The following is a 14,819-nucleotide window of genomic DNA, read 5'->3' as shown; positions in this document are numbered from 1 at the left end:
AAACTGCTCCGCTGCCTGAACGGAACCAGAACCAATACTTTTTACTTCAAAAAGAACAAAAGTGACAGTCGACGATAGGAACGGCTTTCTATTGTTTTTACATATTAACTGTTCACAGTGAAACCAAACCCAACTGTAATAATTCAACACTAAACAACAGTTTCCTGCAGTAAAATACTCCAGCTCCAAACAAGCAGTTAAATCCTTTCACGTGAAATACAGCGACTCTTTCAGCCGTGTAGTTTCTGCAGGCCAGCGTTCTGCCAGAGCCACGTAGAGAGAGAGTTAATGTAAACTACACAATGTGGATCAATGAGGAATCTTAACTAAAGTCATTGAGGAATAAGAAACATCAGAGTTTGGAGACACGGACAAAACTTCAAGACATATTTAGTTTGTCTTATTTGGTCTTTTCATGATAATTTATGATGAGAAAATATCAAATATTCCGACACCTTCATTTAAAATCCAGTACGCTGCAGAACGGTCGAGGGTTAATTAACGTTTCTACACATCTGGTTCAGATATCCTGATCCGCTCTTCCTCCGCCCGCTGTGCACGTCAGGAGTGGATTGTTTGACCGAGCTACGAAAAAAAACAACGTCTGACTCACTGACAGCTACACTACATCTCAGACACACACACACACACACACACACACACACACACACACACACACACACACACACACACACACACACACACACACACACACACACACAGCTACAATGAGAAATGCCTTGGTAATTTCTGGAATCAGACAGAGGCGAGTTTAGAACAGAGGAACAAAACAACACCATCTGCCTTGTTAACGCTCAGACTTCTGCGACAGGATTTTAGATCTGAGCCAAATCTCGTGTCTTCATGTTCCTGTGAGCAGGAGCTGATTGAACTATAACAACAGAACAAAGAGCCACATTAGTGCCGAACATTCAGCCACAAATGTTTTTCCGTCTTTATTTTGCCGTTTCACAAACGCTGAATGAAACGGGGATTTTCTTTCCACCCAAACACTGTGAGACACCGAGGAGAAGTGACTGTGGTCGGAATAATCAAAGCTTTTACGCAACAAAAGGGAAGAATAAAGACATTGTTGAGAAGCTAAAGAGCGTATGTGACAAGTGAACAACGTCTTCACTTGTGGTTTTCATGTTTTGATTTGAGCAAAATGACAAGTGACGTGACAGAGTTGAGTTTAGAGCGTCAGTGTTTTCTGCTCTGGTTTGACTCGCTCACAGTATCACTGCTCCGCTGTCTGATCTATAGAAGAAGTGGTGATATATGTGGTGAAGGTCTTTTGTGAGTGTCCAGGGTTTCAGCTCTTCAACACGGATACGAGTCGTCAGAACAAAAGAAAAACTGTGTTGGAAAATAAGATTCTTTAAGAAAAGTCCAAGGTACAAACCTGTGGACTTAGAGTTAGCTAATATCTGCTTCTCTGCCATTTCAGTCGAGATACATTTCATTTCCAGACTCTTATGAGGTCACCGTGACCTTTGACCACGGACACTGAATCCGTTCATCTTTGACCCGGTTCAGGTGTTAACGTCCTGAGTGATCCGACCACAAGTGGACGGCAGAGTCAGGTCTGAGCGCATCCTAACGAGATCTGCTCTCTCAGATCCCATTCTGAGGTCTGGATCGCATGTGGTCACATTCTTCTCTCTGTGTGAGAGCAGATCTGGATCTTCACGTCATCCTCTGACGTCTCCGACCCGCTGCAGTTCCTCTTCTCAGTGTCCACACAACCCTGATCTGATACTTTCTCTAATTGGTAAAATCTGAAGATTCCTTGGTTCAGCCGCTCCTGACTCGAACCCCAACACACTGACACATCTGTAAACTCACACTGGGTTAAACACAACATGATTATTTCTTATCACATTCAGGACACATGTTAACACCAGGTGTGAACACACAACTGAATCGGTTCTGTCAGGACGATGTTAACACCTCGTCTGGACCTTTGAGTCCGAGGGTCAGAAAGTGAAGACGTCCCCTGAAGGCAGATTTGAGACGTTGTGTTCAAAAGGCTAAAAACATGATTGGTGAGGGGACTGTGACCTTGAGCTTTGACCTTTGACCCCACAAATCCAGTTCATCTGTGAATCCAACTGAACATTTGTGACAAATTAGAAAGGATTCTAAAGATAAAACGAAGGTTAATAAAAAGAAATCTCACCAACTTGATTTGCGAGGTCACAGTGACCTTGACCTTTGACCTTCAACCACCAACTTGACCAGTTCATCCATGAGTCAAAGCGAACGCTCATACCAGGAAATTCCCTCCAGGCGTTCCTAAGTAATCGTGTTCACAAGAACGACCTGAGAACATTCACTGAAGCTAAGATTACAAAGACGTTCAGCAGCTCACGTTGGTTCTCGCTCAGTTTCTGACTCAGTTACCAGACGGATGATTTACACGTTTTAAATTCACTACGACTCTGACTCATGCCTCTGACGGCCACATGTCAGCATCGTGTTGTTCGGAGCTTTGCACTGAACCAAACAGAAACAAAACAGGATTTATATAAACTGGGATGAAATGATATAAACTGGTAATCGTGGTTTAACGCTGACTTCTCCAGGAGGCTCCTGTGTTTCTGTGATGAGGAGATGTTACAGAAGAAGAAACTTTAAACGGGGAATTACATTCAGGGGAAATTCCTTCCAGAGCCGGAGTTTCTTCTTCTGTGACTCAAGGTTTTTTCCTGTTTCCTGCTTGAGGGGAAGTCGTTTCCCCAGTTTGTGATAAACAAGCGAACATTTACACCTGATCTGAATTTAAAGAATAAAACCAGAAGCACAGGAAATCAAATCTGAGGTAAACAAGGTGAAATGGAGTTTCCTCCACAGGACGATTTCTTTACACCTGAGAATGTGTCTCTTAAAAGCTGTTAAAGAGCAAATCCTCCTCAGTGGTCTAAAGAGTTTTTGTAGTAAAGTAAAAACCGCTGAAACTTCACGACCGTTGCTATGGTTACCTGCACTTTAAACACACCGTGAGTTCACCTGTCAGTCGATGTACGAGCTGCACGGTCAGAGATGGAATGTGGAAATGAATGAATGAATGATCGAGGAGTGAAACCCTCCTCACCTGAGAGCAGAGTTCTTGAAGACGAGCTCGGCGAAGGTCTGGCCCAGCAGCCGCGGGCCGGCCGGGCTGTGCTGGCTGACCCGGGCCAGGTGTCTGCTGAGGTGGACCAGAAGCTGGTGGTTGGCCTGAGGGATGCTGGGAGATTCAAGGATCCTCTTCAGCCTCTCGCCGCACTCCTCAACGCTCGGACTCTCTGTAAGACAGCAACAGGGAGCACTTTGTTAGGAACGCCATGTTAAGACTTGGTGTTATTTAAGTACTGATGTTTACTTAAGTTGTTCATAGAATATTTGATTCATATTTCAGGTTTAACTCGTGACCATGAACCACCTGTAGAGGTTTGAAGAGACGACTCCTTCTCCTCAGAAGCAGCAGAGCAGCAGTTTCTTTTGGAAATGTTCGGGGGCCAATTGAAAATATTCATTTCTAAATCACTGATTTACCCACGAGCTTCGGAGTTGTGTGAGGTTTTTGTTTTACTATCTCGGTGAGACAGTAAAACACAGGCTTCTGGTCTTCATGCTGAGTTTGGTTAAAACATCCTGGACTGAGCAGGAGCTCCCCCCCGTGCCCCAGCAGAGGGGGTGGGACAGAGGAGAACAAGAGATACACTATTCTCTCTGATATATTTATCTATATTAATATTATTAAATTCATATTTTAGTAACCAACTGTTTGCAAAAGTATATATTTTAAAATATGTCTCATTAAAAGACGGATTAATTATCAGACGGAGTGAAAGGTGAAAGCCGAGCAGACAGCGTGAATAAACACCTCTCATATTAAAACATATTCCAGCTTCTCACTGGAAGGCACAGAGCACAGAGCAGCCGTCCCTGCTGCGCTGCTCGCTGAGTAGCATCTCCATCAACATCCATCCAGGCGTGCAACAGCTCTCTGCGTCTGACGGGACGCGCGGCCTTGGCAGGGAGTCACACATTTGAATTCAGACTCAGTCCAGCAGCCAGCGGTTTGCCAGCCACCCTGACAGACGCTCTGAGGAAACACCAAGAAGAATGTGAGGGGTCTCGTGTGCGGACGCTTGTAACAGGGTCCCAGCGGGAGGCGGCGCGGGGATAAAACCGAGTCCTTCCCTTGTGTTAGCCGGGGCTCAGACAATGGGCCGTGTTTGAAGAGGACCAGACGTATTGACGAGCGCTCTCACCACAGGACCCTCGCCACCGCAAACAAGCTGCAAACAAGAAAACATCTGTGGCCGAGCCTGCTGCGCGCTCGCTTTACGACAGGGAGGCTCAGTGGGAGAGCACAGATCTGCCATTCAACAGCAGACGCATCGTTCTGCACAAGAAACCACACGACCATTTATCTCTGTCTGAATCTGAGCGTCTGCTTTCGTTTACTACAAACTTCTCCTTCTGCAGATACTGTCGTCTCGACACATCGTTGAGTCTGCGCTGGTGAGATGAGTCTCTTCCAGTCAGCATGATGGAGTGTCAGGGAAGGAAATAAGTTCTGGACATTTAGAGAATTATATTGTTTTATTGTCATTTTAGTTATTTGACGACATTAAAACAAGCTGAGCTGATTGACAGATGACACTGACTCCTGATTGGTCGATCAATTCTGCACAGACTTTCACTCCTAAAGCTCAAGATGGTGACGTTCGTACCCGAGATATTTTGGCTTCATTACTGGAGAGTGGGAGGAAGTGGGGACGTGTCGTCCATCTTTATTTAGAGGGAAACTGTTGTTGACCATAGTGAAGGTTGATGCTGTTTGTTTTCTTGGAGGAAGAGTTGACGAATCAGGGAAGGAAATGTCGAAAAAGAACACGGCTATTTGCATCTTCGTTTCCAAACGTCTCTGCTCACAAATTAAAGACGTGTGCATTTAGCTTCGGGTTCATAACAATTTGCCTGATCATGCTGAACCACATTTCTGACCCTCTTCTGACCTTCACTTTAACCTTACGCTGTCACAGTAAGACTAACTTGTTATTATGCAAAGTTCATTGAAGGTTAAAACCTCACAAACAAAAAGCCTTCTGTCTGCAGAGGATAGAAAGTGTGTTGTTAGCAGATGAAACTGGTGGAAACCTGAGGTGTTTGTCGAACAGCGCTCTGCATGTGTACCGTTATGTATCCAGGTGTTAGACGGCTGATATGTATTGATCGACTGTACGAGCTATCGGTGTTGTCGGCCCTCTGGGCGGGAACTACAGTCTTCAGATCAATTCCAATAACGCAGAGTGCCAACAGAGAGCTGAAGGGAGAGACAGAGCGACAGCAGAGAGCTGAAGGAAGAGACAGAGCGACAGAGCGACAGCAGAGAGCTGAAGGAAGAGACAGAGCGACAGAGCGACAGCAGAGAGCTGAAGGAAGAGACAGAGCGACAGAGCGACAGCAGAGAGCTGAAGGAAGAGACAGAGCGACAGAGCGACAGCAGAGAGCTGAAGGAAGAGACAGAGCGACAGCAGAGAGCTGAAGGAAGAGACAGAGCGACAGCAGAGAGCTGAAGGAAGAGACAGAGCGACAGCAGAGAGCTGAAGGAAGAGACAGAGCGACAGAGCGACAGAGCGACAGAGCGACAGAGCGACAGCAGAGGGATGAGAAGAACGACTGGAGACAGAAGAAGAGAGAGAACCGAGCTTCAGAAGAACCGGACGTTCTCACAGAGCTGGAGAACCAGGAAAACCTCAGCGTTAAAACAAAGTCTAAAAACATCCAATTTACTCCATTTGTCTGGTCAGGGGGAACATCTAGTTTGATTAAATTTTTATTTTTTAATCAGCTTATTAAATATAATTTACACAGTAAAATGAACTGGAGCCTGGAGCGGACACAACTGGTCTCCACCATGTATTTCATCATCTCTCCTGTGAGTCTCCATGTTGGGGGCTGGTGTCCGGAGGTCAAAGGTCAGACGGACAGATAGGACAGGTCAAAAGGTTTCAGTGGGCGGAGTCAAGTGGTTTTGTTTAATTTGTGTATTTGTTGTGCTTTGTGTAGGTGTGTGTTGTAGTGTGTGTTGCTCTACACGTACAGGAAGCGTTTAAACGTCTAAAACCAATTTAAACACATCAATAGATTCAACCATACTTTATAAATCAGGTTTTCCTTCTTTTAGTTTTCAGTCACTTTGAGCTAACGGGGAGTTTCAGCTTTGAAAAGTTTGAGAGTGATATTTGAGTCTTTTATGTGTTCAAACATAAATAGAATCAAAACAATGTTTAATATAAGGAATATTATCAGGATTATAATATTTTACACGAGAAAAACTATTTAAAATGTAAAAAAAGGTGATGCTTGATATATGAGCTTCTGTTCAGGAGCTCAGGAGCGTGTGAGACGGAGGAAGTTCAGGGACAGTTGAGGTGTGTGTGTGTGTGTGTGTGTGTGTGTGTGTGTGTGTGTGTGTGTGTGTGTGTGTGTGTGTGTGTGTGTGTGTGTGGGCGGTGATGGATGTGTGACAATCTGCTGCAGCCTGATGGGGGTCATGGAAGTCACCTCTTTTTGTCTGACCACTACCTGACACATACACACACACACACACACACACACACACACACACACACACACACACACACACACACACACACACACACACTCTGTTATTATGGATTGGGGTTGACCCTGCTGGTCAGTACAGGTCAAGGCTGGAGAGGGAACTTGGTACTTGGTCTGTACATCTGGTCCCACAGGAGACTGGACAACTGGACAGAGTGTGTGTGAGTGTGTGTGTGTGTGTGTGTGTGTGTGTGTGTGTGTGTGTGTGTGTGTGTGTGTGTGTGTGTGTGTGTGTGTGTGTGTGTGTGTGTGTGTGGGTTAGTGGGGAAATGGGTTAAAGTTTATCAATGGGACAATTTTGTAGAACAGACATGTAAAGTTAATTTCACATGTTATGTTCATTTTGTTATATTATGAATGTAAATGTGATGAGTTGACTTTCTGCTGCAAAAATGAAGGTTACGACGATTAAGGTTTTTACTTTAGATCGATTTGAATGTTCTCGGCATCGTCCACATACTTTTGTCCGTTACTTGTTAAATGAGAACGTCTGTCTGTCTGTGTCGTCCCCTCGTCCTCAGGTCCAGATGGACACTGGTCAGTTAAGAGTGGTCCAGCTGGCCTTTGTCCCCTCAGACGATGACCTCGGTTTGACCATTAAAGGTTAACTAATGAGAGAGGGCAGAAGGTTGGAAGTGACGGCCTCAGATTAAATTATGAAGATAAGTGACTCGGAGGCTAAAGACAGACGGAGGATGAAGGAGCAGACGGGTGGTGAGAATAAACCTGCTCTGTGACTTTTAAATAAAACACCTCAAACACTGAACCTGAGAAGTTTGAAGCTTCTGACTGACCTGGAATCTGAAACAGCATCAACACAACATCACGCTGAGAACAAAAGGCAGATTGTGGTGGAGACGCTGCAGCGGCAGACGAGAGGGTTACAGCAGGAAAACAGACATGTGATGAAAACTAATTTAATTCTTCTGTTCGCAGAAAATCAACAAAAGAACGAACACTGCTCTGAAATAGAAAGTGATGGGACATAAATGATGCACATAAATAAAGATGTTCAAATCAGAAATGCTTCAGATACTCGTTAAACTATGTACCGATCTGATTCCACATCTTCAAAGTATATTCGTTTTTTTATATATTTTTGTTTCCATTTTGTTTTTTCTTTATAGTACAGCTGCTGGCGTTGAATGAATTGATAGATCTGACGCCTCTGAGTTCTCTAATGATGCCTTCACACCAAATACAAAGTGAATTTTCACGTTGTATTACTCCTGTAATACGATGTCACAGGATCCGGACGTGTTTACTCACGTTGATCGTTTGAGTTAACACGTCCCTGAATATTCTCTCCTCCAGTAAAGAGAGTGACTGAAGTGACCTCAGTTACTACGATGTTCATGTCCTGGAGACGCCGGAGAAGCCAGCGGCGTCATATGTGCGTCCACATGATCGCCCTGAGGCTCGGAGACCTTCACCGTCTTCAGCTTTGTTTCGTGTTACCTGAGGCTGATCAGCGGCTGGTTTGATGACCTCCCGGCTCGGGTCAGTTCAGGGCTGGAGTCAGCTGAGATTCACTCTCACGCTGATTGACTTTCCTGACATCACGTCATGGGAAGTTTTTGCTCGAGTTCGTATTTATCACCTCGTGGGTGAGAGCCTCAAGATGTGCGTCTAGTCTCCTCTGTGCATTGACGTCGTGTTTGTTGTCGAACACAGAATAAGGTTTCACTCAGAGAACCAAGGTTATGCTGTTACTGAACATGTTTTTAAAGTGTTGAACCTCATCCGGGCCAAACTACCTTTTCACACACATCCCCAAAGTGGATTCTAGTAAGAACCAGTGTGTGCATGGCGCTGGTGCCACTGGCAGGTCTGTGGGGCACAGAGGGCTTTTGGAAATCCCTTCACAAATCTGAAACATGTTATCTCTACTTGTAACGGTGCACGGGGATTTCCCCACGATGAGCCAGCGACCGGAGCTCGGATCACACAGACGAGCAGATGACTGGACTCCCGGAGAGCAGGACGACCAGAGGAGGGGGGGGGGGGGAGCAGAGGGGATTGGAACTATTACAGCATCAGCAAATCTCCGGGATCAGACTAAGACCGGACAGACAGTGGCTGTCTTTATATGAAGAACATTTTACTGAGTCCGTCCATGTGGTTTTAATCACCACCCCCCCCCCCCCCCCAGACTGGAGCACACACAGATTCACGAGTCCAGATTAAAACTCAACAAACAAGAAGTTTCTGTTTGATGAATTTGCTTCATACAAGTCAAACTAAAAATAATCTTGGAGCACACGACCATGAAAACCAGATAAGAAGTGAACAGTAATTTTAGAGACGACCACAGTTTGTTTTTCACTGTGACGACGTCAGAGAGTAAAAATAAACCTGGTCCCGAAACAGAAAAGAGCCAAAATTAACAGGATGAATAATGAATAATAACATTAAAACTTAAACAGAAATACGTAAAGCCCATTTTCACCAATCACAAGTTGTCTCATAGATGTTAAGAAGGAGCGACATCCTCTGATCTTAACGCTCAACAAGAGTAAGGACTTTTCATTCAGATTTATTATCGTTCTCACTCAAAACCCTGCGCTTGCACTCAGATAGATAATTAAATCCGTTGGCATTACATCCGGTTCTCTGTTGGTTGGAGAACTTTGACGGACTTGTACAAAAAGTTTAAACGTGTCACATGAGCAGAGCAGAAGCGTGAGCGTGAGGAGAAGAGCTGAAACTGGAGCGAAGGAAATGAGCACAAGCAGGAAATACTAGAGTGAGAGATTTACAGAAACATCTTTACTGAGGAATCCATCAGAAGCTCTGGTTCATGTAGAGCAGATGATGGAGTGAAGCAAACACCTGAACACAGCAGAGACTCGGGGATCCCTCAATATTATTACGTGACTTATCCTCAGCGTACAAATGAAATGCTTCAGGCCTCGAGAGCCCTTCTGATTACATCCTTTCACAGAAGAAATCACTCTTTGCTCTTCGGGTGACCCCCTTCCCAAATCAGAAGTTCAATTTCATCGGGCTTAACCTCAGACGACCTCTGCAAAATACTTGATGCATCCTTTTAAAGTGGTTTATCCGGACTTAAAATGTTGCCATGAATAAGTAAAACAAAAAAAAGGGTTGCCACTTAACGAGAGAGAAGAGCACTTACATAATTGAGGGGGTTTTCAGCTGGAGATCATGTCGAGCAGCTTAGCCCAGTAATATTTTTGGGAGGAGGTTGCGGGGAAGTCAGGGTGAACTTCCTGCAAACTCACAACGCCATTGGTCTGTTCAACCATCCATGTGTGTGCCGGTTTTTGACTCTCTCTTATTTCCACACACCAGCACGCAAAGCCCCAAACTGCGAATGCCAGGGGAGGGTTCATGAAACATGGATGAGAGTGTAAGAGTCCCTTAAAAGCCGGGGAGGGGAGGGCCTGCTGGGCGAGGTGCGCCGCAGGTGAGAGGGGGAACCTGCAGGTCAAGTGCACGGAAAACGAGACTTCCACTGGATCCTGAAGCTGCCGGGACATTAGCCTGGTTTGAGGGTATTTGGGGAAATGGCAGAAACTTGTCAGGTGTGACGGGTGTCGGCGCTCAGATCGAGTGGCAGAGCCGTGAAAGCCTAAGCTCAGATTTAGCTCCAGAGTTTAACCCTGCGTGAGAACGGAGGCTAAAGAGAGCGCATGACTGAGGAAGCAGCTGGAGGCTGAAACTCAGACCATGGAAATGCTGCTTCTAGCTGCAGGTTAAAAACCCTTTGACTTATATGTGGGTCATCGTTGTGTTTTACTTCCCAAACTGTTTCACTTGTGTCTTGTTCTTATCGACTTTCCATTGCAAGTAAAACACGTCAATACATTTTAATTAGGTGTTTTTTTTACTTGTCCCTCTCAGAAACACTGAGATAATCAGGAATGAGCTGACTTTTAATTCAAGGAACGAACTCAAGCCTTTTTAAATTGACCATAGCTGTGAGTGTGTGAATGGTTTTGTCTCCGTGTGTCCTGTGACACACTGGGAACCAGTCCAGTGTTCACCCAGCCTCTTGTCCAATGACAGCTGGGATTGGCTCCATCTCCGCCCACGTTCTCAAAGGATAAAAGGTAGAGATGGATAATCTTCTAAAATCTCTTTTGTTTCGATCGAATACAAAAAGTTTGAACCGTGCACATTCTTTTGGATTTAATGAATAACTTTCAGAATAAAGGTTTTCTGATATCCATCCATCCATTGTCTATTATTATTTTTGTTGTTATGTGCGGTGAGTAAATCTGAGGAGAATATCTGAGACCATAAATCTCGATATGATCCACCACCAGAGGTTCTTTATTTTGTTGTGTGAACTGCGCTTTGAATGCTACGTTAGCCTGAGCTAACCTCAGTGAGTGTGTGTGTGTCGCAGTGAACCGCACTGTACCTTGAGCGGTGTAGACCAGCTCGCTGTAGACTGTGGCTGGGATGACGGGGCCGCTCAGGTCCTGCAGGAAACCTCGGAGAGCCTCGCTCAGAGAAACCACATCGTACTGGTCCAGATCCACTGAGAGCGGGTCTGAGGGGACAAGAGGGCGGAGACAGACAGAGACAGCAGGAGATTAAACGTGTGATATTTGTTTTTCATCCCGGCCTCTCTGAGCGGCTGGGCTACCACGCTGGGTTTTCTGAGGACACGGGCTCAGGGGCCCGGAGGCAGAGAGTCTGTGAAAAGTGACTCTCATGTCGGGGAGTGAAAGAGCAGAGTCACAAGTTTCACTCAGAAACTTGAGCAAAGTGAATGTGAGTAACCTTTGTATGCACTTTCAAACAACTACAACTAACTCCAGGGTTTGTCCCTCAGGTTTTCTGCAGGACGGCAGGTCAAGAAATATTCTGAGGCTACGTTCAGACTTTAAAACAATCTCTGTCCACACAAGCTTCGTATCAGGTTTAATCCCTGTCCGCGCTAACAAGGCTAAAATCCACGTGACCTCTCATGTGCACTGTCTGGGTGTAAACAGGAAGACAACCTGGACACAGGAACCGTCTCCGATTGCTGTAATAACATCTGGACTCATCCACATGTGAACAGTTGTATTGTTGTAAAATACAGAAGTTACAGTGAGTGAGTTTTCAAACTCAACCTGGAGCAGCAGCGTTTTGTAACTTCTCAGTTTCAGCAGGTCTCAAATGAAGAAGTGTGGACGTGTCTGTAGCAGAGTCGATGAAATGAAATGATAGAGTTGTGGATGTATCTCTACAATGAGCCCTGAGGCTTTAGTTTAGTTCATCTTCAAGTAAACACCCAGGACTTAAAGCTGAACTGTTCAAACTGGAGGAAAAGGAGCAGGACTTACAGATTTATTATCGTTCTCACTTGAAACCCTGCGCTTGCACTCAGATAGATCATTAAATCCGTTGGCACTACTTCTGGTATTCTGTTGCTTGGGTTACGGGTTCGGCCAAAATCTCTCTTCAGGAAAAATAAGAGTGGGATTTGATCGGTCGGGATCTGATCAGAGTCTCTGGACTCAGAGTCTCTGGACTCAGAGTCTCTGGACTCTTCTGGGAACAGGGGAAACGCTTCAGCAGCCGCAGATAGAGAAGATGCTGAGATGCTCGACCGTCAAAGAAAACACACGTTTATCCTCCCGTAGACGAAACAGCAGAGAACAGCCTCCCTGTCTGTACGGGAGCGCTGCAGCAGATCAGCAGAAGACAAACCTGGACATTCCTGATGTCCTCCATCTTTCACCTCCACCTTCCTCTTCTGCTCCTCCTCCTCTCGTCTTCCCCCTTCTTCGTCCTCCTGCTTCCCCTCTTCCTCCTCGACCTTTCTCCTGTTTGTCTTTCATCTTCCACTCCTTTTCCGTCCTTCGTCTGTTTCTCTCCCTTTTCTTTTCTAGAGTAAAAAAATACCTTACACGAGTATCTGTACTTCTACATGAGTAAAAACTGTGTGAACTCCCCCTCCACCCTTCATCATCCTCATACTTTCTTCCACCTCCACCTCCACCTCCCCCGGCACCATATGCACCGGACCCCCTGGACTCAAAATGGCTGTTAGATCCCATTGATTTGTGCCTCTAACTAATGCCTGAATAAATCCAACCAATCACCACAGGCCAGTAAACCACCAGGCCATTAATATCAATGGATGACCTCTTCACACCAGCGCGCTGAGGCCCGTGTTCCTGTGCAGTGATTCGTCTGGGGAGTCCATCCCCCCCCCCCCCCCCGACACCCAGACAGAGCAAATTTGCTATTTCAGTGGGACGTGGTGCATAAAACAATTTGTTTCCCGAGGAGCAGATTGTAGTTTGTTAATTTGAGGGAGGTGTATTTTATCAGGTTGGGATTTGTGCAGGTGATAACGACGCTGGTGAAGGTGTTGGATCAGATTCTGGCACAAACAAGTGTGAAGCACCAGCTCGTTGTGACGCCTGCTGCACCTGAGTCATTTTATTTCCCCGCAAGGAAATTTACACCCAAACAAGCGTCTTTCTTTCACTCTCAGTTGTTCGGTGACTCTTTAAAATCCGTCTAAAAAACATCCAGCTGTCAGGAAATATTCTGAGACGATAACCAAGCAGATTTACTCATTAGATGACTTTTGATTTTTAAAATGCATTCGCAGCGAGATGTGTTAACCTTGAATTCCTGTCTTCTTGTTGTATTTCATCGTAAACAGGCCGAAAGCATCGTTCACCACAGACGTCACATGAGTGTCAACGTCTTAGAAAAGTAAAAATAAAACAATGAAGTTATCTGTTCGTATTTATGCAGCATTTACTCTATTTATTCCTGAGCTTGGAAACATAAATTGAAGAAATAAGTTTGCACCTCAGTTATTCTGAGGTAACATGTCTTTGAAGTGAAACTTTGAACTCAACCAGTCAAACTGATGAAGTTCAGGTGAAAAACATCCACAGCTCTAAGAAACCGTCTGGTGAACTTATTATTTATATGGTGCAATGAGCAGTTCTTCATATTACACTGTGTTACATCTTAGGTTGATACAAAAACTGAAAGGAAAACCTTTCCTCTTGCTCAAGTTAGTTTCACAGTAACACAGACGCCTCTGTGTATCGACTGTGTAACACTGACAGTCGCTGTGCAGAAGCTGCTGCATGTGTGAGTCCAGACGACGTGTTGGCCGGTCATGAGTTCGCTGCAGCTGCAGAGCGGAGGGGCCGAGCGGCAGCACTGACACAAACTGCTTGTTCAAGACACATTTTGCTGAGACACGACTGTCGATCGTTCCCACGCTAACAGCAACAGGGCACAATTGTTCTGGAGCAGCGCACATGATGTGTTTGAAGTGACTGGGTCCATTATTTAGTGCTGTGAATGTGGACACAAATAAGTAATACGATTTTACAAGAATTTACCATAGAGGCATTCACATTATGTTGAGTGTGACTATTTTTAATCCACGATGAAAATCGTTTAATATTAATAGTTTTTTTTGTGCAGAACAAAATCAGCCGTTTGTTTGTATCAGACACCAAGAAAATTGGTGTCTGATACAAACACAAACCAGCAGATGAACCGGAGCTGGATTAAAACACGTTCTGTCTGGGCCATGATCACATTAATCCACGCTTCGGATTCTGCCCTTGTGTCATTTGGGAGTGACCCCTGACCTCCAGGTGCCCCGGGGGGGGGGGGGGGGGGGGGGGGGGGGGGGGAGGGGGGGGCCTTCAGAGAAACCAGTCTGAGTAAGGATGAGGTGAAAGTTTGAGATCAACAGTTTGTTTCCAGAAGTAAAAATCTTAATTATACTGATATTAATTATCAGCCACAATATTTTAACCATCCAGTGTAGACTTACTAGCAATGTCAAGTACAATCCTCGGTGTAATAGCAATGGCTGTGATTGGTGGAGCTCTTTGTTACCATGGAAACGTTTAACACTGTGAGAATCAGCTACGATCGGAGGTTCAGCGTTAACCACATGTCACATCACTCCAAACGAGGTCTAATTCAAGAAGCATGGTTAATGGGAATAAACCAGTGTGTGATCAATAAAGTTTTTATCATATCTTATCTACTTCACTATTAAACTAAATACGTTTCGTACCTTTTGTATCACTGTGAACGTTCATCTGTCCCGTCACGTTTCTGGTTGCTCTCAAACCAGAAACCCTGCGGCGACGCCGTGTCTCCACAGCTCCCCACAGCCCGTCTGCAGAGCTGCAGCCTCTGTGCAGACGGGCTCACAGTCTGCAGCCCCAACATGCATTTAG

At 45.2% G+C, this 14,819-nt stretch overlaps 1 protein-coding gene across 1 annotated transcript in view; it reads right to left on the bottom strand.

Moving 5' to 3' along the window:
- Window positions 1–14,819, bottom strand: part of LOC117760597 (phosphatidylinositol 3-kinase regulatory subunit alpha-like) — a 103,410-nt gene that overhangs the window by 14,807 nt on the left and 73,784 nt on the right. The window contains exons 5-6 of the mRNA XM_034583721.1: window positions 11,015–11,146; window positions 3,098–3,290 (exon numbers count right to left, since the gene is read on the bottom strand). Of these exons, the coding sequence (XP_034439612.1) occupies window positions 3,098–3,290; window positions 11,015–11,146 (325 nt within the window). The remainder of the gene's footprint in view (window positions 1–3,097; window positions 3,291–11,014; window positions 11,147–14,819) is intronic.

Source organism: Hippoglossus hippoglossus, chromosome 4 (genome assembly GCF_009819705.1).
Source record: "Hippoglossus hippoglossus isolate fHipHip1 chromosome 4, fHipHip1.pri, whole genome shotgun sequence".
Classification (NCBI taxonomy): domain Eukaryota; kingdom Metazoa; phylum Chordata; class Actinopteri; order Pleuronectiformes; family Pleuronectidae; genus Hippoglossus; species Hippoglossus hippoglossus.
Note: the sequence above shows the minus strand (reverse complement) of the source record. Positions and strands in the feature narration are given on the sequence as shown.